Consider the following 25000-nt stretch of genomic DNA (forward strand, 5'->3'; position numbering starts at 1 on the left):
TTAAGGAATATATGTCATGCTTTTGAAAGTTTTTTTGGGAAATACAGTAAATGCTTTTTAAACTATTAACCCCAGAGCTGTCATTTATCCACATAAAATACTGTTCAACCTTACACTCTTTTTGAATCTATACCTGTTCTCCAAAACCTGAAACATGTACCTTCAGATACTGTAATCCATGGAGCACACCAGTGTCTGCAATACCCTTTCAATTTTAGTTTAGAAAATGTGTAATGATTTAACACTTATTTTGTTCACTTTTTCATACGTTTTGTCCAGTGATGATTAACACTCACTGTTTTTTAATCCAAGTAACTGAGATAAAGCAGCTCAGTCTCTCTGTGTCACTGCACGTCCTTTTCCTTCCACGGTTCGCCTCGGTCTCGTTCCTCGTCAGCGGGCGATTGTTGTCTGCGTGTTCTTGGCAGGCTCTGATGCAGCCTTAAGCTTGATAGATGTTCTCTTAACGTGGTCCAAACACCTCTGTGGGGCTTCCTGATGGGCCTGTGATTTGGTCTCCATCGTACGCGCCAGGTTTCTCCTTTTCCTCCTCCACACACTACACACACTCAGGATTTGCACATCATCAGCCATCATTAGCTGGGGCCAGTGAGGTGCCTTGGACGCATTACGGTGTCCCTATGGCTTTACATCAGCGCAATTAATGCACAAATAAGTCTTACCAATGATACTTTTGCCATTGTGTATACATATGGCGAGTCCTGCAAAGGAGAACATGTTTAACACACTATAGCTAGAACAGAACTGCTGATCAGGGCAATGTGGATTTTCATTTGTTGTTTATGTATTAATATTGATATTTTAAAAAAGGATGTTGGTGTCTAATGACATCTGTGTGGATATGCTGTAAGGTCAGTAAAGCATATTGGGTGTCTGTGTGCCTGCGTGCATGCTGCGTATGTGTGCGTGTGTGTGTGTGTGTGTGTGTGTCTTATATTCGGAACTCATAAGGTTCATACGCCAGGCCGGGCTGTGGTGTCTCACCTTTCAGGCAGCTGGGGCCATGCTGACCTGAAGTGCTTCCAGATGTGTGCAGGCAGTGACCTGCTCGCCATAGCCCCGGCCCTGGCACCTCGGGCCCCGGCACCTCGGGCCAAGGGCCTGGGCTCCCTCCTCCAGCCCTGCCGGCGTCCCCTCGGATGGGCCACGCACACAGCGGATGACATACAAGCACCTCACCCCCTCAGCACCACATCTGGAGCCTATTACAGAGGAGACAGTCGGAGAGAGCGAGAGAGAAAGAGTCTGAGTGAGAGTGCATGTGTGTGCGTGTGTGTGTGTGTGTGTGTGTGTGTGTGTAGGGGGGGGTTCTTTGAAGAAGTGTGTATGTGTAGAGGGGAGTCATGCGTCTGTGTAAGCTGGGGTGTTTACATATTCACTGATTCTGAAAAAAAAAAGATCTCCCTTCCCTCTTTCAATCCTATTATTCTTTCTTTCATTCTCTCCCTCTTTCTCCTCCCCTGTCATAACCGCACTCTCTGTCTTGTCAGACCGCTGGCTGGGGCATTAAGGCCTAGAGATGATGGAAAATGTATTAATGAGAGCGCTTGGGTCGTGGGTTTGCTCAGAAATTAAAAAAACACGGCGGGGTCTGTGAGTGACACGTCACCCAGCTCTTAAGAGTGTGTGGCAACCAAAAGAATGTCCTTAACGCAGTGCCAATGCAGACTGTGCTTCTGCCATACTGAGCCGCTGAGGCCTTAGCACCGTTATCCACCTGCTGTGTGCAAACGCGGCGAGGCGTGCGCAGCACCGAGCTGAACTCCGCGGAGTCACGCGCAACCGAAGAGATAACGCGTTTCAACAGCCTCGACGCCTGAACCTCGAGACTGCTGAGACTGACCGGCCCGGTATAAGCAGGCGTCGTCAGGGAAGACGCTGTGAGTAACCCGGCGCGGCGCGTGCACAGGACGCACGTCTCCGAGCGTGCTACGGCCCGTGCTCGCGGCGAAAGCGCGCTGCAGCTCCGTGTGGGAGCTCAGACTCAGACTCAGACTCTCCTCAGTTTCCAACCACTCTCCCTGCTTGGCTCATGGGCTGTAATTACAAACGTTTCGCCGTGTTCAAAGCTAGCAAATTATCGTGCGTTTAAACACTTAGTCGCTGCTTGGCATGTTCGGCCCAGGATGAATTAGCATTTTCATTCCCTCGCCCTCAAACAGACCGCCACGCAGGAGCAGACCAGAACAGCACATGTGGTGACAAACGCGACGTTGGTCCCCAGTGCTCCGTGCTGTGTAATTAGACCCAGGTTAGCCGGCTGGAAAAGGCGCACGCATCCCGCCAAACGCCTGACTATTTAAAGTATGGGCTGTTAAAGATCTTTTATTTACGCGTGAAAGAAGTGGAAGAAATGGACAAGAGTTTTGGTTTCTATGGCTCAGAGCGAAACACATGTGAACGCTGGCCCGAGCCAGCGAAGGAACCCAGACCAGAACATCGCTCTGGAGAACAAAACCCCTTCTCCTCCGGACTTTCATGTTTTACTCTAGCACGTCGTTAACTGTTTGGGAGCACTGGGAAGTCTATAGGCAGGCTCGGTGGTAAGGGATGTGCATTATATGGAATACATGGAATTATAAGGAATTCTTGATGCAAATCACAAGGGATCCGTTGGCAATGCACGATGCCATTTTGTCTGGATGAACTAATTCCATTTCTTTGTTTGCAGCAATAGCAAAATATTATTTTAGTGACTGGTAGTAAGTGTGTGTTCAGTGCTAAGGTAAAACACACATTTTAACATAAACGCCGTGGGATCTTCGTTAGGATTATAAACACTGGTGTCTGCTGGATAAGTCATTTGATTTCATTCAGACCTGAAACATCTGGACACTTCTTCTTAGAGTTGTGCGATATAGCAGAAACTTGATATTGTGATACTTAAAGAGATACTTATGACATGCACTACAGATCACAATATTTAGTTTTTCTAGGGCTTTAAAGGTACTATGCAATAGCAAAACAACAGTACTACATTTACATGGAATAAGGACAAAAAACTATACAATAATTTTGTAATGTAAAAAAAAAAGTTTAAGAAGGAACCGGAATTGTAAAATCTACAGTATGACATAATTACCATCTAATCATTGGTGTTACTATATGCAACTTAACCTCTTCATGTAACACTAATAGTTGTTGAATACAACTGTTTAAAGTAGTTATTTTTTTATTTTCAGAAACGCATATTGTTACGTAATATATCGCAGTAAAGATGTGTGGTCATATGGACCTCCGGTACCTTCTAACCTTCTAAGGTGTGTGGACAGAGAGCAGTGGGCGCAGTCCCGTGGAGTTCGGTCAGCTCTCCCACGTCAGTCATGGCTTAGGTCGTACCTACCAACTCGCTCTTGTGTTTATCTCTCCTGAGCACCAGTCTCTCCGTACGTAACACAGAGCGTCCATAAAACAAACAAACAAACAAATAGCACCCCAAAAAAACCCGGAAAAGAGGAAACTTAAAGTGCCCCTTTAACCAGACCTTACGTTTGTCACACCTTTGCTGATATTCTCAAGGAGCGCGGAGCCGGCCGCTCGGGTCTGACCTCGGTCGTTAAACGATCACTAATTTAAGCGGGATAACTTCCTGCTCTCATCATTCTTGTCGGCGTGGCAGGGGATGACGGAGGTCCCAGAGGCGCCGCCTTGCTGGAGAGAAAACAGCGCAATGGCGTCGGTGCCCGTGCGAAACGCAAAGGTCAACATTCAGAGCGCAGCGGCGCTCCCTCAGCGCCCGCTAAAACCGCGGGACAACACAAACAGGCTGGGCTGTGCGACTTCCTCTGACAACAGACATGGCCTTAAATGTCCTTGGGAAGATGCGGGATGTCTGGCTAAATATTAGTTTGGTCTTTCTCTGGAGGGTTCTAGATGTTCCGGTATTGCGCCTTCGTTTCAGCACTGGGGGTCGAGACGCACATAAAATCTGATATCGGGATGTTACTAGCGTTACCAAACCTGGAAAGATACTCAGGAGTAAGATAGGTCACCCACAGGACGCAGGCAGTCTATTCTTTTAACGTTACAGAGAGGCGGTGCTCTGGCCATTAATCTCCACTAGAGCCCTTCTTCTTCATCATCTCTCCCAACAGCCTAACGGCCTAATGATGTAGGCCCAGATCTACGTACGTCTCTTATATCTGCCATCACATTTTTGGGAAAGAGTTTTTCTCTGGCGGTTCTCGTTCTGTCGAAGTGTTCGCGAAAGCTTTGTGCAAAAGAGGGGCTGTGTTCCGAAATGAATATTAGTGTCACATCTCGAGCCAGGTCAAATTCCCCACCCAATCTGGAGATGATGGCGCCTGCCGCGGAAAGTCTGCCTTTAATTTTCTAAACGAACACGCGGCGAACACACACATACACACACACACACGCAGAGAGAAGAAAACAAATACATATAAGAGAGAGAGAAGGATACTTTAAATCATGGGCACATGCAGAGCACACACACTACCCCCCGTCGCCTCTCTCTCTCTCTCTCTCTCTCTCTCTCTCTCTCTCTCTCTCTCTCTCTCTCTCTCTCTCTCTCTCTCTCTCTCTCTCTCTCTCTCTCTCAAATAGAGTAAGCTACCCATGCAGGAAGTAGACCGAAGAGTTTATTTTTCCTAATTATCCATTTAGCCTAAGTGGTAGGCTGTGAGGAGACGCATGCTGAAAGGGAATTATTTCTATTATCGTTATTAAACAAAGGTGTTACACTTAATACCTTTTTAGTTGGCGTAAAAATATTTTTTTCAAGATAACTATCCACAACTGTTTTGTTTTATTTTGACAATGTGCGATTGATTTCCTGTTACAAAAATGTTAATTTTATTTCTATTAGATGCGAAAGCGTTTAAATGGGTTTATCAATTCTCCAAATTCGTATTTGTTTGGGTATTCTCTTCAGTATTTATAGTTATAATGTATGTTTTACATGCAGCATGTAAACACCTATTCCATCAGGATTCGCTGTTTAGTCATTTACTACTGCTGTTTGGGGATATTTATGTCGTTTTCTTTTCTCAATTACGGTGTCTCAATATTGTGTTTGGAATTGTGAAACGTAAGCCTCCTCATTCGTCACAGCAGTGAACCGAAGGGAGCAGATCCACTGGTGGAGTTCCCTGATGGATGTGATTTGTCGCCGCGATCGGATGGCACTTTAACGACGGTGTCGTGGCGACATACGCGGTTTGGAGAGGCACATCAGTTCATCCCGGTTTTCATTAGTCTAGCGCTGATTTAAAACATCACTTTCCGCATACACGATTCCTAGATGTGTCTGTTTCAATTATGGATTATCGGTGATCAGTCATGTTTCAAAATTGAATCTGGAAATCTGGTTACGCTTGATAGCCACGACCTTTTGAAACAGGCCTTTTGTTATTGTTTTTTTATACATTGATTCATTAAATATAGATTTGTATAGTGCTTCTGGTTGCTATTTCGGATATGTAATAATACATTTGGGAACGCGTGAATATATGTACCAGTGTATAAGATGCAATTATGGATACTGCATCGTTAAATTGGCAATAATGTAAAAAAAAAACGCGCAGCAAGAACTCTACGAATATTCATATTTCCTAAGAACCCTAATAACCATCTGTTTGCGTTTAACGCCAAACATTCCTCTGCCCTGTGAATTAATGACTTATTGTCCTGTTGTGGTTAGAAATATCGGTTTCACATTGCCGCAGCCCTTGGCAGTTTGTTTTCGGGGGACCCTTCCAGTTCAGGCCCACCTCAAACCATCGAGACCTCGTGCCCCCATCTAAGATTCGGAACGTTCCACCCGGGCCCACGAGAGGTGTGAGTGTCTTATCCGCGAGGCGGGCTTCGCGCTGAGGTGCATGTGTGGAAGGATTTGAGCACGGACGCTTCGCTTTATTCCCGCGACCTGAAGCGGGGAATTCCACAACGCGAGTCAGAGACTCTGGGATCATTTCAGACCCTGCGCACGCACGCACACGCACACGCACACGTAGCTATGCTTGGTTAGCAATATATTTTCAGCAGCAAAAACATTGCGAGTCTGTGTGACATCGACATCTTGTCTGTCCACACTGTTCCTGTGGCAGCGCTGAAAACACATCAGACCTTAGACGGATGTATGATGATCTCAACACTTCCAGAACAGGCCGAGGGCGGGCTCACGCGGGGCTCACGCGGGGCTCACGTGGGCTTTTCAAACATTGCGGGATGGTTCCCCCCTCAACCCTTCAGCTATTTTGTTGGGTCGAATCCAGTGTATATAAAATAAAATTCATTAAATAAATCAATAAAAAATAAAGCCACATGAGTGTAAGCCAGGTTTGTGCGTAAACGTAATGTCTGTTTCCTTGTCTCCAAACAAACACGCTGAGGTTACAGAGAACCTTTTATGACTAAGGTGTTTCGCATTTTTATCACCTGCAGGAATTTTTGTATAATACAATGTACAGCCTTACAGTTTTTGCTATGCATTGTTTAAATAGCACATCATAATGAGAATTTTTTTTTTAATTATTTTTGAATGTAAGATGTGTTCCAGTCCTTTGTCGTCCAGATGGGCTCAGTGGGTGTGCTCTAAAGGGAGACGCGTGGAATGTGACACCTACCCCGGGCTCCACACCAGAACCAGGGGCTCCACACCAGAACCAGGGGCTCCACACCAGATCCAGGGGCTCCACACCAGATCCAGGAGCTCCACACCAGAACCAGGGGCTCCACACCAGATCCAAGGGATGGATAATTAGGCAAACAAAAGAGGGAGAGGACGTGCAATATTAACACAGATACCGGAGAATAGCTGACGAATCACAGACTGTTATGACAGCTTCAAACAAACCGGAGAACTGTGGAAGGACAGAGTGATGATTAGGGGAGCTGGGGAGGGTTGGACATCTCCTTCCCTAAACTCCACTTAGTCTTTCACTCAGTAAAAAATGTTTATTTTTCTATAAGTAGGTCGCTTCACACATACACGGGCCTCACGCACACAAACGAAGTGGCAAGCTCACACTCATTTCCCGACATTAATATAAAAAAGACGCCACACACTCAGGTAATGGCTGTGATGAAAACTAACGGTCATTTGACCAAACAGCATCGATAAGTGACGGCAAAGATTTCTGAATCCAGCTGTTTGTGTTTTCTAGCATTGAAGGTGTATTGCCCTGTCATGACCACTAGGTGGCCTACGAATACCCGCATGCAAAGAAACAGGAATCCTTTTCTGTAATGGGTGGAACTGGAAGTCTGTGGGTGGTCACTTGTTATTTTATGATCTTGCAGGGCTGGGTGAACAGTTTATTTCTGTGCTGTTCGAGAATTGGAGACAAATCTGGAATGAGTAATGCACTGGCATTTCAGATAATAAAGTTTTTATTTTTTTTCATCCTTGACTCTGAAGGCGCAGCTCAAGGCCTAATTTCACCAGGTCAGCATTAAAGAATATTACTGTTCACTGACTGTAGAGTTCATCTGAAAACTAACGCATGACGTACCTGCCACGTGATGGAAATAAACCTGCCATGTGATGAAATAAACTGTTCACCCATGTTGACAGATCAGTCTGCAACAAAATGTCTTCCAACTACGAGTGAACTAACCAGAATGAGGAAGGTCCTCCGTTATGCCCTAAAAGATTAACATCAGTAACTTACCTTGGCACCAACAGACCAGAGAACGCAAGTGGCTGGTGTGGGATTCTTAATTAAGACCTAATTCTTCTGGATTTATTGGTAGATTCTCCCTTATGTGCAAATTAGCTGATATTCACATGTGCTCACTAACACACTCTTGCCCAGATGAGAGAGAGAGAGAAAGAGAGAGAGAGAGAGAGAGAGAGAGAGAGAGAGTGAGAGAGAGAGAGAGAGAGAGAGAGAGAGAGAGGAAGATGGAAATGTAATTTAATTCTGATTCACTACAAGACTACATCTCCCAACTGCACTTAGCACATTTAACAACTGAAGCCAAATGCACATATTTAAAGTTTAATGTTTAAAGGTATGACTGTGCGTGCATGTGAGTGTGTGTGTGTGTGTGTGTGTGTGTGTGGTAGAAATGTGTCTTTTGTAGTATAAGCAACTGGCAGGTGTGAGCTAGTGTAACCTTAGAACAAATTCCTGAGCATAACTGTCAAATAATACCCTGTTCTCATTCATGGTTTTGTTCTATTTATTTCACTTAATGCTTTTCTCCCGGTGAACTTCGCAGTAATTTATGCTTCAGGTTTCATGGTTCTTACACACGACCAATGGAGCGCTACTGTCACCGGCTCTACGAACGCTAGAGAGCACACCGCTACCTGTAGTTATATTACTGTGTGCTGCAACACAGTTACATTTATCACTGCTTTTTTGCTTATTTACAGTTGAGGAAGTGATCAACTACAGAAAAAACCTCTAAAATAGAACTTTTTAAGTCTGACAAATGTAGCACAGTTATAACTGTTAAACAGGGTTGGGTTATAGTCATATTATTATGGCTAAAGTCCCTAAAATTAATTGGTGTAAAGGTGAAAATATATTGAAGAAACTATTGGATTTCTCTTGGGTACTGCGCCAAGCTTCCTGGTGAAGGTCACAGGTCACAAGGCCTCCGCGGGAGATTCATATGATGTGGGGACCTGAGACGGAGCGCATCTTATTACGCGTGCTATTTCAGGCTGTTTGCAAGTAGTGTATTGGATGGCAGGGGGTGGGTGGGTGCTGCACCCGTGACAATGAACTGAGCATCCGTCACAGCAGGACTACTGTTTCCGTAAGCTGTCACAGCGCGACAGATTTCTTTGACTTTTATGATGCTTTATCAGACATAGACGGTGTCACGAGGCACCTAGTGGATGCGTAAATACACACTGTGAGGAAGACTCCACAAACGGATCTGAAGAGGTGTTCAAAGGTAGGATAAGTCGGATTCGATTTTAGCAAAAGCTTTACGTCACCACCCTAGTGTGAGTTTATAATTTCTGCAATGTAAAATGCGTTTTGTCATATTAAAGCATGAAAGCAGGGTGTGAATGAAATAAGCATAGCTCCCATTTGTAGCTCACGTTCAATATTTTGATAAGCGCAATGCTAAATGCCTGGCTAGTTTCTTTCCAGCACACCCACAGCCTGCCCACGGGGCTGTCATGGCAGTGTGTCCGTGTTGTTACCGGGGTTGCTTCATCTGGAGGGTCATATTATCAGTTATTTAGGATCAGCGCAGCTGAGGGCAGTGCTCAGCAAGCCCAATGGACATGCCAGTTGTGGTCTACCACTCTGTAAAAGCTTAAACTTCTGTTGAAACCCTGTGTTTGCTCACAGCAAGTTTGGCGAGGTTCGAATGGTGTCGGAAAACGAGATTTGCTGTGTTTACTGAGCCGGCGTTTGTGGTGCTGGTGGATGAACTTTCATCTCTCTCATATTCAAATTGGGTCATGACATATTTGGAAAATCAAACCAGTTCACACGCTTCTGGACCCTTCACTCTTCTCTGAACCCTCCACTTCAGTCGGCAGACGTCGCGCACCCAACCCTGCGAGGAACTGGGCCATGATGTGTCTCCACGTTAAATCTATATTGTTGATTTTCTTTTTTGTTCTTTTGTCAGCGTTGCATACTACCTAATCCTCACACAGTTGTACTTAAATTGTTGTTCTTTTGAAACAGTGTCTGCTTCTAATTCGCTGCTGCAGACAGCACACATTGTACGAGTTACGCAGCCTCATTAACAGATTGTAAAAATGTGACAGAGTTCATTAGGGAGTACATCTCCTTTCCCTCTTCGCGAAATGAAGGACGGGTCCTGTTTGTAATCAGCGTGTCTGGCTTTCATCCCACGCACATTGCACCCCAGTGTTCCGTCACGTCGGCCTGGTCAGCGGCGCTCCGGCTACGCGCGGGGCCACCTGGATCGCGAGCTGGTGACGCACGTGTCGTCTCATATGTTCTATACTGAATGCACGGCCTGCCTCGCATTCAGAGAGCTCCTGTTTGTGATTAATTTTATTTAACACTTTCATCTGTATTGTGATTGCAACGGGCCCGGATGACAGTTAACTTAAAGTTGATCACCAGCTATAACGCACTTCACTGTACGGTTAAGCACAGCCTGATGCTTGATACAGGTGACGCCTTTACCTGCGTTGGGACAGAATTCCTGTCAGTGAAATACCAGCAGCTGTTCAAACACCGGCAACTGTAGACGGCGGATGTGGTCACCATGGTAATTACAGGGTCACCGTGGCTCCTGGAGCTTGGACGTTTCCACAGAACGTCCCCAAATCTCCCCTGAAGCACTTTGCTTGTCGTTTTAGTCCCCAGATATTTTTTTAACATCATTAAAGAAACAGAAAATGTTTCAAAAATTTCCAGAGACGTGTTTAGAGAACTGGTGTTGCAATTTTATTGTTCTGCCATACTGGAGACGTCTCCTTAGTGAGAGAACTCAAAGTGTACTCCCACTCTCTGGAGACAAAGTGCGAGATTTCACAGGCCAGGTTCAAAAGACCGGTGATGACCCTGATATGGAACTAAAAAGCTGACCACCATGGCGAGCGTGAAATCACTTTCCTCTCGTCTTTATAAAGGTTGAATATGAATGACAGCGAGAAGACAATTTCCCTGGGAAATGATTGGACAGGCTGGTGTAGTTTTATTGGTTGCATAACTTTGGCATGCAAGGAGTGCTTTGAGCAAGACAGGTATAGAATGGCATTTCACTTCTTTTGCTATGACCCTATGACTATGACTATGAAGTAAAACAAAATCGATATAACATGCATAAAGTATGGCAGGTGTGTGTGTGTGTGTGTGTGTGTGTGTGTGTGTGTGTGTGTAGCGGGTGTGTGTGTTGGGGGAGGCAGGAAGGGAGCATTGGTGTGCATATCCGGTCTCACGTAGCAGGCAGTACAGGTCAGACTTAAAACTTACCATACCTAACATGCAACGTGACACCTACCACATCAGTCAGTCTGTAAGTGCATGTTAATCTTGTTGTCGGAATAAGTCAAAAGCAGGCACTTTGAAAATGTGCAGTTACTGGCATAACAGTGTGGTTACAACATCCAAAACGCAACCACTCCCTTATCTGGAAAAATTGGAGAGGCTGGTCTATGATAAAATTTCTTCGCTATCCAAAATAAGTCATTAACTGTAATATCTCCCCTACTGCATTATAAAGTCAGTGTAAACAAAAAATTTGGAGCTGTGTATTACAGATCTCCTCTCGTCTGCCTGAACCTAAGCAGCATGTCTGTCTGCAGAAGCAGGAGATGATCAGATGAAGTGCTGTGTTTTAGCTGCTACAGACCTGTCTGAGCCTGCATTGTGTGCCGGGGGACACCACTCCTCCACCCAGCCGCTTGACGTGCTCTCCTGCCTGGGCAGGAAGGCCTTGTATGGGTTGTGGCCAAACTTACGACAGGAGAATCCTGTCTGTGAGCGTGCTCGAACAGATCGGCCTTTCACAGAGAGCCAGACGGCCTGTGAGTGTGTGCTTTCACCCCGCCGGTGATTACCTTGCGCCGGTGTCTGGATTGCACGTGTGTGTGTGTGTGTGTGTGTGTGTGTGTGTGTGTGTGTGTGTAAGAATAGCCTGTCCTGTGTCAGTTTGAACGTGGACAGTTCCTCTGCCACGTCAGCTGACCATCTCTACCCTTGTGTCCAGCAAGAAAAACACCCGCTAGACTTCTAGACTGTGTGTGTATGTTTTTTTCTTCTGGCCAACCTGGTCTGCAGGACCTGGAATAAGAAGGTATCCTCTGTAGGACTGGCCTGAGGTCAGTCCTGAGCCATTTTTTCCTCTGAAAGGGCTCAACTGGAGTTTGTTCCTGTCTGTTCTTTTTCAGACATCACACGTGGTTTGGACACAGCGGAGATGAGTGGCTTTCCCTACCAAGGCAGGTAAGGTGTTTTACACTCAGCTATGGCGTCTACCGGAACGCTGCACAGAACTCTCGGAAGGAGGCTTAAAAGAACGTGGCTGTGTCAGGGAGCCTGAGCGCGTGTGTACTTGGCTTTCTCTGTTTGTAGCTGTGCCGTGCCCTGTTTTGTATTGAGCAACAGAAGTGTGAGCACAGATGTCGCTTTGTTGTAATAAGGAACATTCTAGAATGTTCTGTATTTAGTTTCCACAAGAGTTCAACCTGAACCATGAAATCATGATGTTGATTAAGTGTTTGCAGCATAAGAAAACAGGATATTTGTTTGTGTGGTTCGGTGCCATAGGCAATCATTTCCACAGTTTGGAAAGTTTATACTACAAACAGTGTCACCGTGGATGACTGGCCATTAAAGAAGTGTCATTCAAATGGCAGAATCGTGTTTAGCACATGGCGTATTACTGTAGGCCTTCACAAGCGTGCGTGTGAATGTGTGTGTGTGCGTGTGTGGCTTTCTATCCATGTGTGTTGTATTGCTTCATGGTAATTTGGTTCAGACAAAGAGGGAAATCCTGATAAAAAAAAAAAAGAATCAGACCCCTCCCTCCATGGGCCCCTCCCTCCGTGGGCACCCCATTGGCTTACACCTGAGGGGGCGGGGTCAGCACACACACACACACGAAACCCTTGACATTGTCTCCTCTTGTCAGCTGTTGATGGGGGGGACCATCTGTACCTTTTCTGTCTCTCTGGGGGAGAACCCCTGTGACTCTTTTTACAACTCTGATAAAGACAGAGATTATGTAAATTGGACCTGCTGTAAGAGCTTTTGTTGGCTCTGAGATCAAAGCGAACGGGGTTGGTGGCCATGCCTTTCATACCACCTAAGCGTTACTGTCTGAGGACACCTATATGAGGACTGTACCCAGCTCATATATAATAATTTCACACTTAAAATGAGCATCCGCAGATATAACAGATAATGACTAATATGCCTGCAATACAGTGGATAAGGCTTAGACTTCTTAGGTAGTGTATTGGCATTATAAGACTGTATATTTAATAGCTGCCTACATAAGTAATTTACCTAGACCGTGTTTTGTTATGCATGACATGTTTCAGTCGCATTGAATTCAGTCCTGTTGTGGTCAGTCCCGGGGATTAGTTGTTCTGTCGCGATCGGTTCAGAGGGTTTGTCGTTCTGTTGTGGTCAGTCACAGGGATTAGTCATTCTGTAAGAGGTAAGACATCTGCAGTCAGACTTAGCAGCACATGACACGTGAAGTGATTCAGCCACACCACTGAGATCACGCTAGTCCCAGCAGTACACAGCCGGGAAGCCATCGTCACCACGCCGTGGGTCAGTGTCGCACATTCTCACACAGAAGAAAACAACTCTCTTCTGACCAAGTGCTGTCTGATTCTGTTTTTTCTGCTAATTTTATGGATTATTAACAAACTGATAAGATCTACAGATGCTTTGAGCACCAATCAGTGAGGTTTGTTTTGAATATTAATGATTAAGGGTTGAAGGAAATGGCCAAAACTGAGCAACCTTTTCCTGCGGAGACTCGGAACAACTGTGAAGTTTGGGTAGGAGAATCCAGGTGTCCTCCATTAGGTTCTGTTTTATTCCAAGACATCTGGGAATTTCATTTAAAAATGATATGATGCAAGACCACAAAGGATATCACAATGATATTAAGAACATTCATATCTAAAGTCAATAAACCTAAAGCTGTGTGGGACCTTTCATAACCTTTAACACATTTCAGATAGATTTACCTCATGGACTCAAACACTACATAAATGTTGGACCTTGGAGCCCCAGTCTGAACTGGAACTCCATGTGACATTACCATGTGGAAGTAATGGAACCATCATAGCTCACGATAGAAAAATCCCTCCCTGTCATGATCAGAACACCTGAATCTTAATATAGATTAAATGTACAAAGTGCAAGTAAAATGTATTTTAGTAGTTCATGAAACTTTTAAGCATGAGTGAGTTTTTGTTTACGCATAGCTCAGCTAGTACTAGCACCTAGCTAACAGCATAAATTAGACTGAATTAGCTTACTTACTTCAGATCGGTGTCACAGCTTCACAGCCTCACAGCCGTACAGCAAACAACTGAACATCTACACAGCCTCACAGTGGCTCAGCTGCACTGCCTCACTGCCTCACAGTGGCACAGCTGCACTGCCTCACCGTCTCACTGTGGCACAGCTGCACTGCCTAACAGCCTCACAGTGGCACAGCTGCACTGCCTAACAGCCTCACAGTGGCACAGCTGCACTGCCTCACTGCTTCACAGTGACACAGCTGCACTGCCTCACAGTCTCACTGTGGCACAGCTGCACTGCCTCACAGCCTCAAAGTGGCACAGCTGCGCTGCCTCACTGCTTCACAGTGGCACAGCTGCACTGCCTCACAGTCTCACTGTGGCACAGCTGCACTGTCTCACAGCCTCAAAGTGGCACAGCTGCGCTGCCTCACTGCTTCACAGTGGCACAGCTGCACTGCCTCACCGTCTCACTGTGGCACAGCTGCACTGCCTCACAGCCTCAAAGTGGCACAGCTGCGCTGCCTCACTGCTTCACAGTGGCACAGCTGCACTGCCTCACAGTCTCACTGTGGCACAGCTGCACTGCCTCACAGCCTCAAAGTGGCACAGCTGCACAGCCTCATAGCCTCACAGCCGTGCAGCCGCACAGCCTTCTAGCTTTGCACTTTTGTATAGTTTTGCATAAATTGTAAGAGCCGCTTATTCAAATGTCACTTCCAGATTGTTGTGAGAGGTTATAAATATTTTTCTGGAACTTACCAGGTATTCTCTAATAAACCCTCAGTCTGCCTTTGAAAATCTAAGCTAGTTAAACAGTACAATGCAGACCATTTGGGTGTATGTACTTCATTGTAGCCCTGTAAAAAAAACAGGCACATTTGTTATTTACTATAATTTCTTGTGAACATTTGTTTCAGCATTTGTTTCAGTATTTGCAATGACTGGAACTATGGCTTTAAAGGGTTAAGCTGCATGTGCGGTAATGTGCGTGTGTTAACTTGTCGATAGAAGGCTTTGCGTATCCTGCATCAGGACGTTGTCTCCTTTGGGTCCATCCTTACTTTCCTGTAGAATCCTGCAGACATAACATGACTTGCTTGGCCTATCAGGTGCTTGTCCTCTTTGATTCGAGCTCCAGTTGGAACTGTGAAACCAGTGTTAGATGGATTTATCTTAGCATTGATGATTTTAGACCCACCCTACCGTAATGTCTGGCGACTGCAGTTCATACCAGTGTGTCCAGACTTCTTGCTGCTGCGTGGAAAAAGATGCCAATTTACAAACCCATTTGACCCTACTGCACACCTGCCTGACCTCTGGAACTGAGCAATGCGTTTGGGAGACAAACCAGAGTCTGTATGCTCAGCTCTATTAAAACAGCACTTAGGAAGTTCACCTAAACTAACTTTAGTCATGCACGGGTCCTCTGGAGCTCTTTAAACAGATAATTCAATTGATAGATTTGAATTGTGCCTGCCTGTGTTTCAGACACTGCGCTGGGAGTGGAGAGCTCATCCCTAAGAACAGGACTCCCATGAGCGGTGAGTATACAGGAGTCACAGCACAGACTTCGCTGCTCTCACTGAGTCACAGCACAGACTTCCCTGCTCTCAGTGAGTCACAGCACAGACTTCGCTGCTCTCACTGAGTCACAGCACAGGCTTTGCTGCTCTCACTGAGTCACAGCACAGACTTCCCTGCTCTCACTGAGTCACAGCACAGACTTCCCTGCTCTCACTGAGTCACAGCACAGACTTCGCTGCTCTCAGTGAGTCACAGCACAGACTTCGCTGCTCTCAGGGAGTCACAGCACAGACTTCCCTGCTCTCAGTGAGTCACAGCACAGACTTCGCTGCTCTCAGGGAGTCACAGCACAGACTTCCCTGCTCTCAGTGAGTCACAGCACAGACTTCCCTGCTCTCACTGAGTCACCGCACAGACTTCGCTGCTCTCGGTGAGTCACAGCACAGACTTCGCTGCTCTCAGTGAGTCACAGCACAGACTTTGCTGCTCTCACTGAGTCACAGCGCAGGCTTTGCTGCTCTCACTGGGTCACCCCTGAATGAAGATGACTTCACATGTAAGTGCCAGCTACTCACATGCAAGAAGTTTAACTAGCCATTGTTTCTTGGTCTCTCATCCTCTTTCTCTCCCTCTCTCCCTCGCTCTCTCTCTCTCCTTCTCTCTATGTTTTATCATCACCCCATCATTTTTTTCCTGTCCCTCTACAGTGTTCTATAACCTCCTGCCTCTCTCTCTCTTTTTATGTCAGTGCACTTTTGTACGTTTGCTAATAAAAACATGCCACTAATAGTTCTGTAAACATTACTTATATAAAAAAATTCCCTTTAGACTGGATCCCAGCTCGGCTGCATTTGGCAGGTTTCTGGCCCAGCGTTCAGTTGGTGTTTCTATACCCCGCACCAGGGGCAAGACACACATCCAGCGCACATCACTGGCACGCATTAAATCACAGGCCCTTAATAAGCTCTAATGAGGTGCCTGCAAGGATGTTTGAAAGAACTGTAAGGAGTTCAGGCTCTGCCAGCACTGCTGTGATTATGCCCTCAGGGACCAAGCGCAGCTCAGGGAAAAAGGAGACTCAGCACTGGGAGCCTGGGACGACCTTACTGGTACCCTTGTAAAAGCCCTTTCTCTCAGTTTTAAATAAATAGTTTGGCTCTAGTTAGCTACACGCCCCTCCTGATTCTATTTTAAGAGTCATCTGAATGCTTGTGTGGTTGACGTGCATCTGTGGTCGTCGTGTGTATGTGCAAGTGAGGCAGAGGTCGTGACCTTTATATAACCAGTAAACAATAAAAATAAGTTTTTTTGTTGAATGTCTTCTGATGTGCTTCACAGGTTCGTCTTGCGGCGAAGTGGAGAGAGGTCCTCGCACGCCGGCCCGCAGCCTGAGGGAGTTTGAGCAGGTGTGTGAACGTGCTCCCTGTCTCTGTCGCTACACCGCCTCACTAGTGCATGGCAAGAAGCCCACTCTGCTCTCAAACTGTGCTCCTGTGTCCGCGTCCGGCTGTGTGAGGAGACAGAGCTCTGATCTGAGTCCTGACTTGACATAGTGTGTCATTTTCTTAAAGGCTACAGTCATTTTTCTTCCATAGTAGGAAAGCACCAAGTATCAGCGTTGGCGAATTCTTTCAAGTGTTGTGTCCTCTGCTCGTGCTCAGACAGCATGCCGCGCGTCCTTGGGCATGCCAGCCGCTGACCCTGCGTGATTTCCAGACCGCGCGTGATTTCCTGAAGCCTTCACAGGACTCTCATAAAACAGACTCACGAACAGAGACAAAATGTGTGTCTGGGTCCAATCTGCATGAACAATGCATTCTGGGAAGGGAGCCAGCCCATTATGGGTTTGATATAACTTCAGTGTTGTTCCCTTCAATTACCAGAGGCCTTGGTGAAAGACTGCGCGTCTTCTGTTGAGTGTGTGTGTGTGTGTGTGTGTGTGTGTGTGTGTGTGTGTGTGTGTGTGTGTGTGTGTGTGTGTGCATGTGATTTACTTTTCTTTGCAGAACTTTCACGACATCGACTGCAGACATTTAGATCATGTTGCACGGGGGAGTGTAGCAGAGACACGAACGTTTACCCCGAGTCTCTGCCTGACATTTTCCAGTGTCTTGATTATAAAAAGTACGTTTTAAGTTTCCATATGATTTTCAGAGCGACTCATTCAGATTTTCCCCCAGTTCCACCACTGAAGTGTTTCATAAATGTTTGCATTACAAGTTTTGCTCACTTGTGCTCTAAGCTTCCTTTGTGTTTATGACTGACTAGAGTATACTAAATATACTCTGTATGCTCATGCGCATGTCTGTGTATATGCATGCGCATGTGGGTGTGTCTGTGGGTGTAGCTGTGTATCTGTGTGTGAGGACATATGCATTTGTGTGTATGTGTGTGTGTATGTATCTGTGTGTGTGTGTGTGTGTGTGTGTGTGTGTGTGTGTGTGTGTGTGTGTGTGTGTGTGTCTGTGGGTGTGTGTGTGTCTGCGGGTGTGTGTGTGTGTCTGTGTGTTTGTGTGTGTGTGTGTGTGTGTTTGTTCTTGTGTGTGTGTGTCCATATATGTGTGTAACATGCCATAAATGTGCACCAGTGATTTAATATTGCTGGCTGATTGAGTGGAATTTTGATTCAGGTTGAACTAGTGTGGCAGATTCAGTCTGTATCCTACAGTGCACTGATGTGTCAGTTTAAAGAGAAAGACTTTCCCCTGCTAGCGCAAAATGAAATGCAAACTTGCCAAAATACCATTTGTAACTGTCAAACAGCTCTGTGGTATCTGATTGGGATGTAGAAGAAAAACCAAAAATCAAAATACACTTTCTCAAATAGCACTTATTACTACGTTTCAAAAATTGAAGGCATATGGTTGCCTTTGAAAGTGCTTTTGAACTGACCTCCCAAGCACTTAAACTGATATAAAGAGACGGTTTGCATAGAATTTCAACTATTAAAACCTTAGGACAAATTACAGTTACTAATCTGTTATTTTGCCCTCATTACAAAGGTTTGGCAGGGAGTGTAAGTTTTTGACAGGCCCTGTCAAGACCAGATCATGGCGTTCTCGTGGCCTGGCCGTGAGCGTTTCGGCATTGAGCCATCAAAATCACGGACAGAAAGACTAAGATTACTGAATCTCACTGAACTGCCAGAGTTCTCTTTCAGAACCTCTCTGTCTGTCTCTCTCTGTCTCTCTCTGTCTGTCTCTCTCTGTCTCTGTCTCTGTCTCTCTGTCTCTCTCTCTCTCTCTCTCTCTCATTTTGTTTGTCATTCACATGCTTCAATAGGTCAAAATCTTTCAGTTGCAGTATGTGCCTTTTGCAGACTTTGCTAACACCTCTTCTGCATCACAAAACAGACACAAAAAATGTTGAATGGCACTTAACAAAACACCTTAGTAGTTCTTTAGGGCATAATCCACCAGGTCGTTTTAGTGGTTCATTAAAGCAAAATCCGCCAGGTCGTTTTAGTGGTTCATTAAAGCGGAATCTGATAGGTCGTTTTAGTAGTTCATTAGGGCATAATCTGATAGGTTGTTTTAGTAGTTCATTAGGGTGTAATCTGCTAGGTCGTTTTAGTAGTTCATTATGGTGTAATCTGCTAGGTCGTTTTAGTAGTTCATTAGGGTGTAATCTGCTAGGTCGTTTTAGCAGTTCATTATGTCGTAATCTGATAGGTCGTTTTAGTAGTTCATTATGGGGTAATCTGCTAGGTCGTTTTAGTAGTTCATTATGGCGTAATCTGCTAGGTCGTTTTAGTAGTTCATTATGGCGTAATCTGCTAGGTCGTTTTAGTAGTTCATTATGGCGTAATCTGCTAGGTCGTTTTAGTAGTTCATTATGGCGTAATATGCTAGGTCATTTTAGTAGTTCAGTATGGCATAATCTGCTAGGTCGTTCTAGTAATTTATTATGGCGTAATCTGCTAGGTCGTTTTAGTAGTTCATTAGGGCATAATCTGATAGGTTGTTTTAGTAGTTCTTTAGGGCGTAATCTGCCAGGTCGTTTTAGTGGTTCATTAAAGCAAAATCCGCCAGGTCGTTTTAGTGGTTCATTAAAGCGGAATCTGATAGGTCATTTTAGTAGTTCATTATGGCGTAATCTGCTAGGTCGTTCTAGTAGTTAATTATGGCGTAATCTGCTAGGTCGTTTTAGTAGTTCATTATGGCGTAATCTGCTAGGTCGTTCTAGTAGTTCATTATGGCGTAATCTGCTAGGTCGTTCTAGTAGTTCATTATGGTGTAATCTGCTATGTCATTCTAGTAGTTCATTATGGCGTAATCTGCTAGGTCGTTCTAGTAGTTCATTATGGCGTAATCTGCTAGGTCGTTCTAGTAGTTCATTATGGCGTAATCTGCTATGTCGTTCTAGTAGTTCATTATGGCGTAATCTGCTAGGTCGTTTTGTCTGTTGGACGGTAGCTGGAGCCTCATGTCGGGTTTGGGATTGGAGGTGGCTTTGTTTGAAGGGCTGTGTGGTGCCCCCCTGCCGGGACAGTCTGCAGTGCTGCACGGTGCCATGGATGCCCTCCCCCCACATCCGGACTCCCACCAGCTCAGCCAGAGAGCCTGCAGAACGGCTAACATGTGGAGCCGTCTGCGACGCCTCTCCCGGCCGGGGACATATGGAAGCCCTTCTGCACACCACGGCGTCCCCTCCTCCTCAGCCTCTCTTCTCTTTCTCTTTCTTTTACCTCCTGCAAATTCACTTGGATTGCCGGGTTATTATTTTCTGACGTGGGAGTGACACCTGATACAGTTAGTCTGGGTTGCTTTCATTTCCAATATGGTGGATGATTGGGGCGAGGCACAGAGGGAACCAGGGCAGTGTCTCCGGCTCGGCGAAGGGCCACAGAGGCAGAAACAGCCCCAGCTTTTGATCTCAGAGAGACAGAGCTTGGATCCTAAATCCCGGGCTTTACAGGTGCTTGCTCCCCCTCCTGGTGGAAACACCAGTGGGCCAAAAGTTCTACCGCTGGTCAGGTTTCCCCAAAAGCTCCTTCTCTTTTGACTTTCTTCTATCGTGCAGACGGAGCGAGAGAGAGCAAAACCAGACTTTGTAATTGAAGCCAGAGCCCCACAGTAAATCTGTGTCTTCATCAAAGAGACTGCGCCATTATGCTGAGTAAATTATGGAGACAGTCATGGTTGATAATGATAATGTAGTGTTTAGAGCTAATCTGGCCCGTGGCTGGTGAAGGCGGAGATGCACCACAGAGTGTTTCTGTTATTGACGAGGACTCTGTTGGGTTTATGCCCCCCACGGTCTTTTCCATCACCACGTGGGAAAGTTTACAGAGTGCTGTTGGGCACGGCTGGGCAGGTCAGCACAGGTCTTCAGGGACAGATGGACACGGTTCCAAAAATTCACGTCTGCTGGCTGTAGTGTTTAACTTCCCAGACTAACTTTCTCAGATTAACCTTCTTAGATTAATGTTTCAGATTAACTTCTCAGATTAATGTCTCAGACTTCATCTTGGACTTTGATATTTGTGTCCTATATGATCCGATTATGTGAGTTTGGAGATAAGGCTGATAAGAGATGATCTTTTTTTATTCTGAGATTATTGATATATGTATATGCATGACCTTCCACTCTGAGATCTGCTGTTCTCCAGATGGGTGTGTGTGTGTGTGTGTGTGTGTGTGTGTGTGTGTGTATTAGGGTTTGTGTGTGTGTGTGGGTGTTAGGGTTTCTGTGTGTGTTAGGGTTTGTGTGTGTGTGTGTGTGTGTGTGTGTGTTAGTGTGTGTGTGTTTGTGTGTGTGTGTTAGTGTTTGTGTGTGTTAGTGTGTGTATGTGTTTGTGTGTGTGTTAGTGTGTGTGTGTGTGTGTGTGTGTGTGTGTGTGTGTAGGAGAGAGAGAGAAAGAATTAATAAGACATTTTCTGTCTATGTTTCAGTATTGTATATAATTCCCTCAGGTCATATGGAAACAATTATAACCAAATCTGCACTGAGTTAAGAGGAGAGGCAGCGTTTTATGAACCGTGTGGGCACTCAGTAGCTGTACTTCGGGGCAGAAACGTATGTCCAGTGTTTTATGAACGGTCTGTGCACTCAGTGGCTGCACAGCGGGGCAGAAACGTGTGTCCAGTGTTTTATGAATGGTCAAACCAAACTGCTCTGTAAATCTTACCACTCACTGGCCAAATTGCGCAGCCAAAGTGGGATAATGGCCAAGAAACATTTCAAATTTGCAGATTTAACGAGACGACAATGATGAACCAACCAAATTCCTGAGTTTTCCCCATATCTAAATGTCTCTAAATCACTTTGTTCCATCATATCATCTATTAGGTTCCTCCAAGATGTTTTTCCTGATGGTATTTGACTTAGGATGCTAACGCCGTTATCAAGCATGATATGATGGAGGGGTTTACTGTCAGTAATGCCTGTGTTGTTTTATATGTGTCTTTGTGTGATGATTGTCTAGAAGGTAGGAGGAGAAATGAGGAGGTTGCTGAATATGACACTACAGTTTTGAATGGATGTTTTCTGTTCAGAAATCCTCCCGATGTACTGTTTGGTTTCTCCTCCTCAGTCTGTGTAAACTGACGTTCCACGACTGTGTGAGGGCTGAATTCACTCACATTGTAAACATGGGCGTGTTTTTATTCAGTACGAACCTTTACCCTGCAGGACTACTGAGAAATTGGCTTTGAACTGAAAACTTTTATCTTGTATTGATTTAGAAGCCAGGCAGGGGCTATTTGGTGTGAGGGTGTAATATGATCAGTGTGAGGGTGTAATCTGGGGTGAGCGTGTAATCTGATTAGTGTGAGGGTGAAATCTGCTCAGTGTGAGGGTGTAATATGGGGTGAAGGCGTAATCTGTTTAATGTGAGAGTGTAACCTGTTTGGGGTGTGGGTGTAATCTATTTTGTCTGTGGGTGTAATCTGGGGTTGTAATGTAATGTATTGTAATCTGATTGGTGTGAGGAAGTAATCTATTTGTGAGTTTAATCTGGAGTGAAAGTGAAATCTGTATTGTGAGAGGATGTAAACAGTTTGGTTTGATTATGTAATCTCTTTGGGTTGAGGGTGTAATATGGGGTGTATTCAGTGGCCTGGTAGCTGTTTTATGAAAAAAGAAAAAGAAGAGCATTGTCTGTTCTTTTGTCGGAGGCTGTTGCAAACTATAGGATTACAAATGTGAGTTAAAATGGCTTTTTTTTTAGCTGTCATTTAACAGTTTAAATTTAACAAAGCTCTTCCAGGAGCCTTGTGTTCTTTTCCATTGTAAAAAAAAAAAAGCTTTTCTGTTTTTCCCGCTTTTTAATTGTGTGCTCATTCCTCTTCCGTGGTACACCGGCAGGTCTTGTTGAAATGTTGTCGTGTCCTCACACTGCGTAGGGACGTTTCTGTTCAGCAGAATGTTTGGTGAGCGTGAGATCATATTTGGAGAACTCAGCCCAGTTTTGCGATAGCAAACTTCAGTCTTCAGACCTTTGCCCCTCCCACTCGGCAGTAATCCGATTTTAAAAACATACCTTACGTCTACTTTAACGACCACACTCAACTACCTCAGTACTGTGAAAGTGCTCTGACTCCATAATAAACAGAGGAACTGAACCATCAAACCCCTTGTTAAATTGCTTAAGCCTGGCCCGTATTACAGTGCAGTTGGGTAACGAGTCCGGTTATGCGTTACGGCAGGTACCGTCGGCTACGGGAGTCTCTGCACGGGCTAACAATGTTTGTAAATACCACCGCAATTATCGGTAATGCGCCACTAATAGGAAGCAGATGAACGCTTATTTCGTTTGTCAGGAAGGGTAAGATTACATAGAGTGATGACCATCTTCTGCCCGGGAGGTTTCGGGGCGTGCAAGTGTTACAGAGCGCGTTAGCGTTAATCTTGTTGGATTTTTGTTAATCCGTAACCGAGCGTTTGGGGAATCAGGAACCGCCCGCGGGACGATGCACTCTGCCTGGTCACTTTTCTCTGGGAGAGATTTTCCAAAACTCCAGATTTCAGTGAGCCACACATTTGGGTCACAGTAAATCTAAGCAAGGTTTTTGGTTTCAGGCAAGAAAGTAAAGATATAAAAGTTTTATTTTTTGAATTTATTCTAATAAATATTTGAGTCTTATAAATATGTAATTTACTCTGGATAAGAGTGTCTGACAAATGTTATAAATATAAATATACAGCAGATATTTTAATATTTTAACATAGTTATTTCCGAAAACTGTGATAGTGACACGAGTCTTCTTTGCATTAAAAGGTTTACGATAACAAAGGTTAGCATGCCAATAAAAGAGAAATGAAAAAGCCTATATAAAACATACTTTACCTTTACGCATAACCTATTTAACCCTTAAGCATTTAGACCACATTATACTGATATTGAGTACCTTTTTAATTTTTGTCAAAACCTTTCTTGAGGTGACAGGTCACAGGATGTAATAAACATTATTGTCTTTCAGTGTGTTCTCTATTTTCCGTAAAGCATGCTGTAAACTGTGTTGAAGAATACAACAACAAAAAATGTATTATAAGTCAGCTGTCTTAGACGCTCTGGAAACGGGACCGTGTCTGCGCTATATTGCAAAGTTTGTGTTGAACATTGTCATATACATGAGTACCGTATGTCCTCAAATCTAGATGCTCAGTCGATGCAGAGGTAAACACTGATGCCTACAGTCATTTCCACTGTGGGACAGAGCTGCGTAAGATTCCAAATAGAAATTCCTCCGGAATTTCAGTGTTTGTTTTAGTGCTTGACAATACAAATCCCTTCAGCACTGTATCTGGAGTATATGCAGTCTTAACCATTGGCAGGGTATTTGGTTATGTTGTGCGTGTGTGTGTGTGTGTGTGTATCTGTATGTGTATTTGTGTGTGTGTATCTGTGTGTATATGTGATCCACTACATGGCTTTTTCAAAAGTGCGAGTACTGACCCCACTGACTCATCTCTTGCATTGTCGCTGGTCCAGGATCAGTCTTTAAGAACACAGGTGCCCAGTACATAAGCCGACAGGCCTGAGGGGTCGGTACCAGTCTCCAAGTTAATGCGGGATGGCGGGACGATGCAGACAGGACGCTTGTGGTGGCGTCTCCATGTGTTCTGGTATGGGCGTTTCTTCCTCATCCTTTAAAGAGGAAATACTGTCCTTGTTTTTGGTTCCTGTTTATTTTGAAACCACTCTTTCCACTGCAGCAAAGGACAGAGGCAGGAAGTGTGAGAGAGCAAGACAGAGAGAGAAGGAGACTTTTGTAGAGATACTGTTACACGTCTTTGAAGGACGGTCCTGCTCTGGGGGGGATGTGGCTCTGGTTTTGGGGCTCTGGGTGAATCTGATCCAGTAATTTAGACCCACCATAAACTCAGTGAATTAGAGGCAGCTTGGGGTTCTGGATCTGCTCTGGATCTGTTTTGGATCTGTTCTTGAAAAGCCAGTGCTGCTTTTGGCCTCCTCCAAAAAGCATTTTGTCTGTAACAATGTCTGAGCGGAGGAGGTCCTGCACGTCTGTTCAGGATTAAATCTGGAAAACGTTCGTCTGGATGCGCTCAGCACACACAGACGTAAATGTGACACGCGGTTTGATGTTC

General features: G+C 45.0%; 1 protein-coding gene and 1 long non-coding RNA gene across 5 annotated transcripts in view; one reads left to right on the forward strand and one right to left on the reverse strand.

The window, feature by feature from the left end:
• Positions 1 to 7: 7 nt before the first annotated feature.
• On the reverse strand, positions 8 to 7805 carry LOC145658768 (uncharacterized). The gene is made up of 4 exons (XR_014124629.1): positions 7653 to 7805; positions 6606 to 6711; positions 1006 to 1223; positions 8 to 722 (listed from the first exon to the last, which is right to left on the reverse strand). It is a non-coding gene; the product is annotated as an uncharacterized LOC145658768 (long non-coding RNA).
• An 891-nt stretch (positions 7806 to 8696) lies between these two features.
• pde4dip (phosphodiesterase 4D interacting protein) overlaps positions 8697 to 25000 on the forward strand; it is a 69772-nt gene continuing 53468 nt past the window's right edge. For 2 of the 4 annotated variants that reach the window (XM_081717520.1, XM_081717522.1), the window contains exons 1-4: positions 8697 to 8892; positions 11825 to 11879; positions 15413 to 15465; positions 16787 to 16854. In XM_081717520.1, coding sequence (XP_081573646.1) covers positions 11854 to 11879; positions 15413 to 15465; positions 16787 to 16854 — 147 coding nt within the window. In that variant the 5' untranslated portion in view covers positions 8697 to 8892; positions 11825 to 11853. Of the gene's footprint in view, positions 8893 to 11660; positions 11680 to 11824; positions 11880 to 15412; positions 15466 to 16786; positions 16855 to 25000 lie in introns of those variants that run through there. The other 2 variants (XM_081717523.1, XM_081717521.1) reach the window with 2 other exon arrangements.

Source organism: Electrophorus electricus, chromosome 7 (assembly GCF_041902795.1).
Source record: "Electrophorus electricus isolate QZ-2024a chromosome 7, ASM4190279v1, whole genome shotgun sequence".
Classification (NCBI taxonomy): domain Eukaryota; kingdom Metazoa; phylum Chordata; class Actinopteri; order Gymnotiformes; family Gymnotidae; genus Electrophorus; species Electrophorus electricus.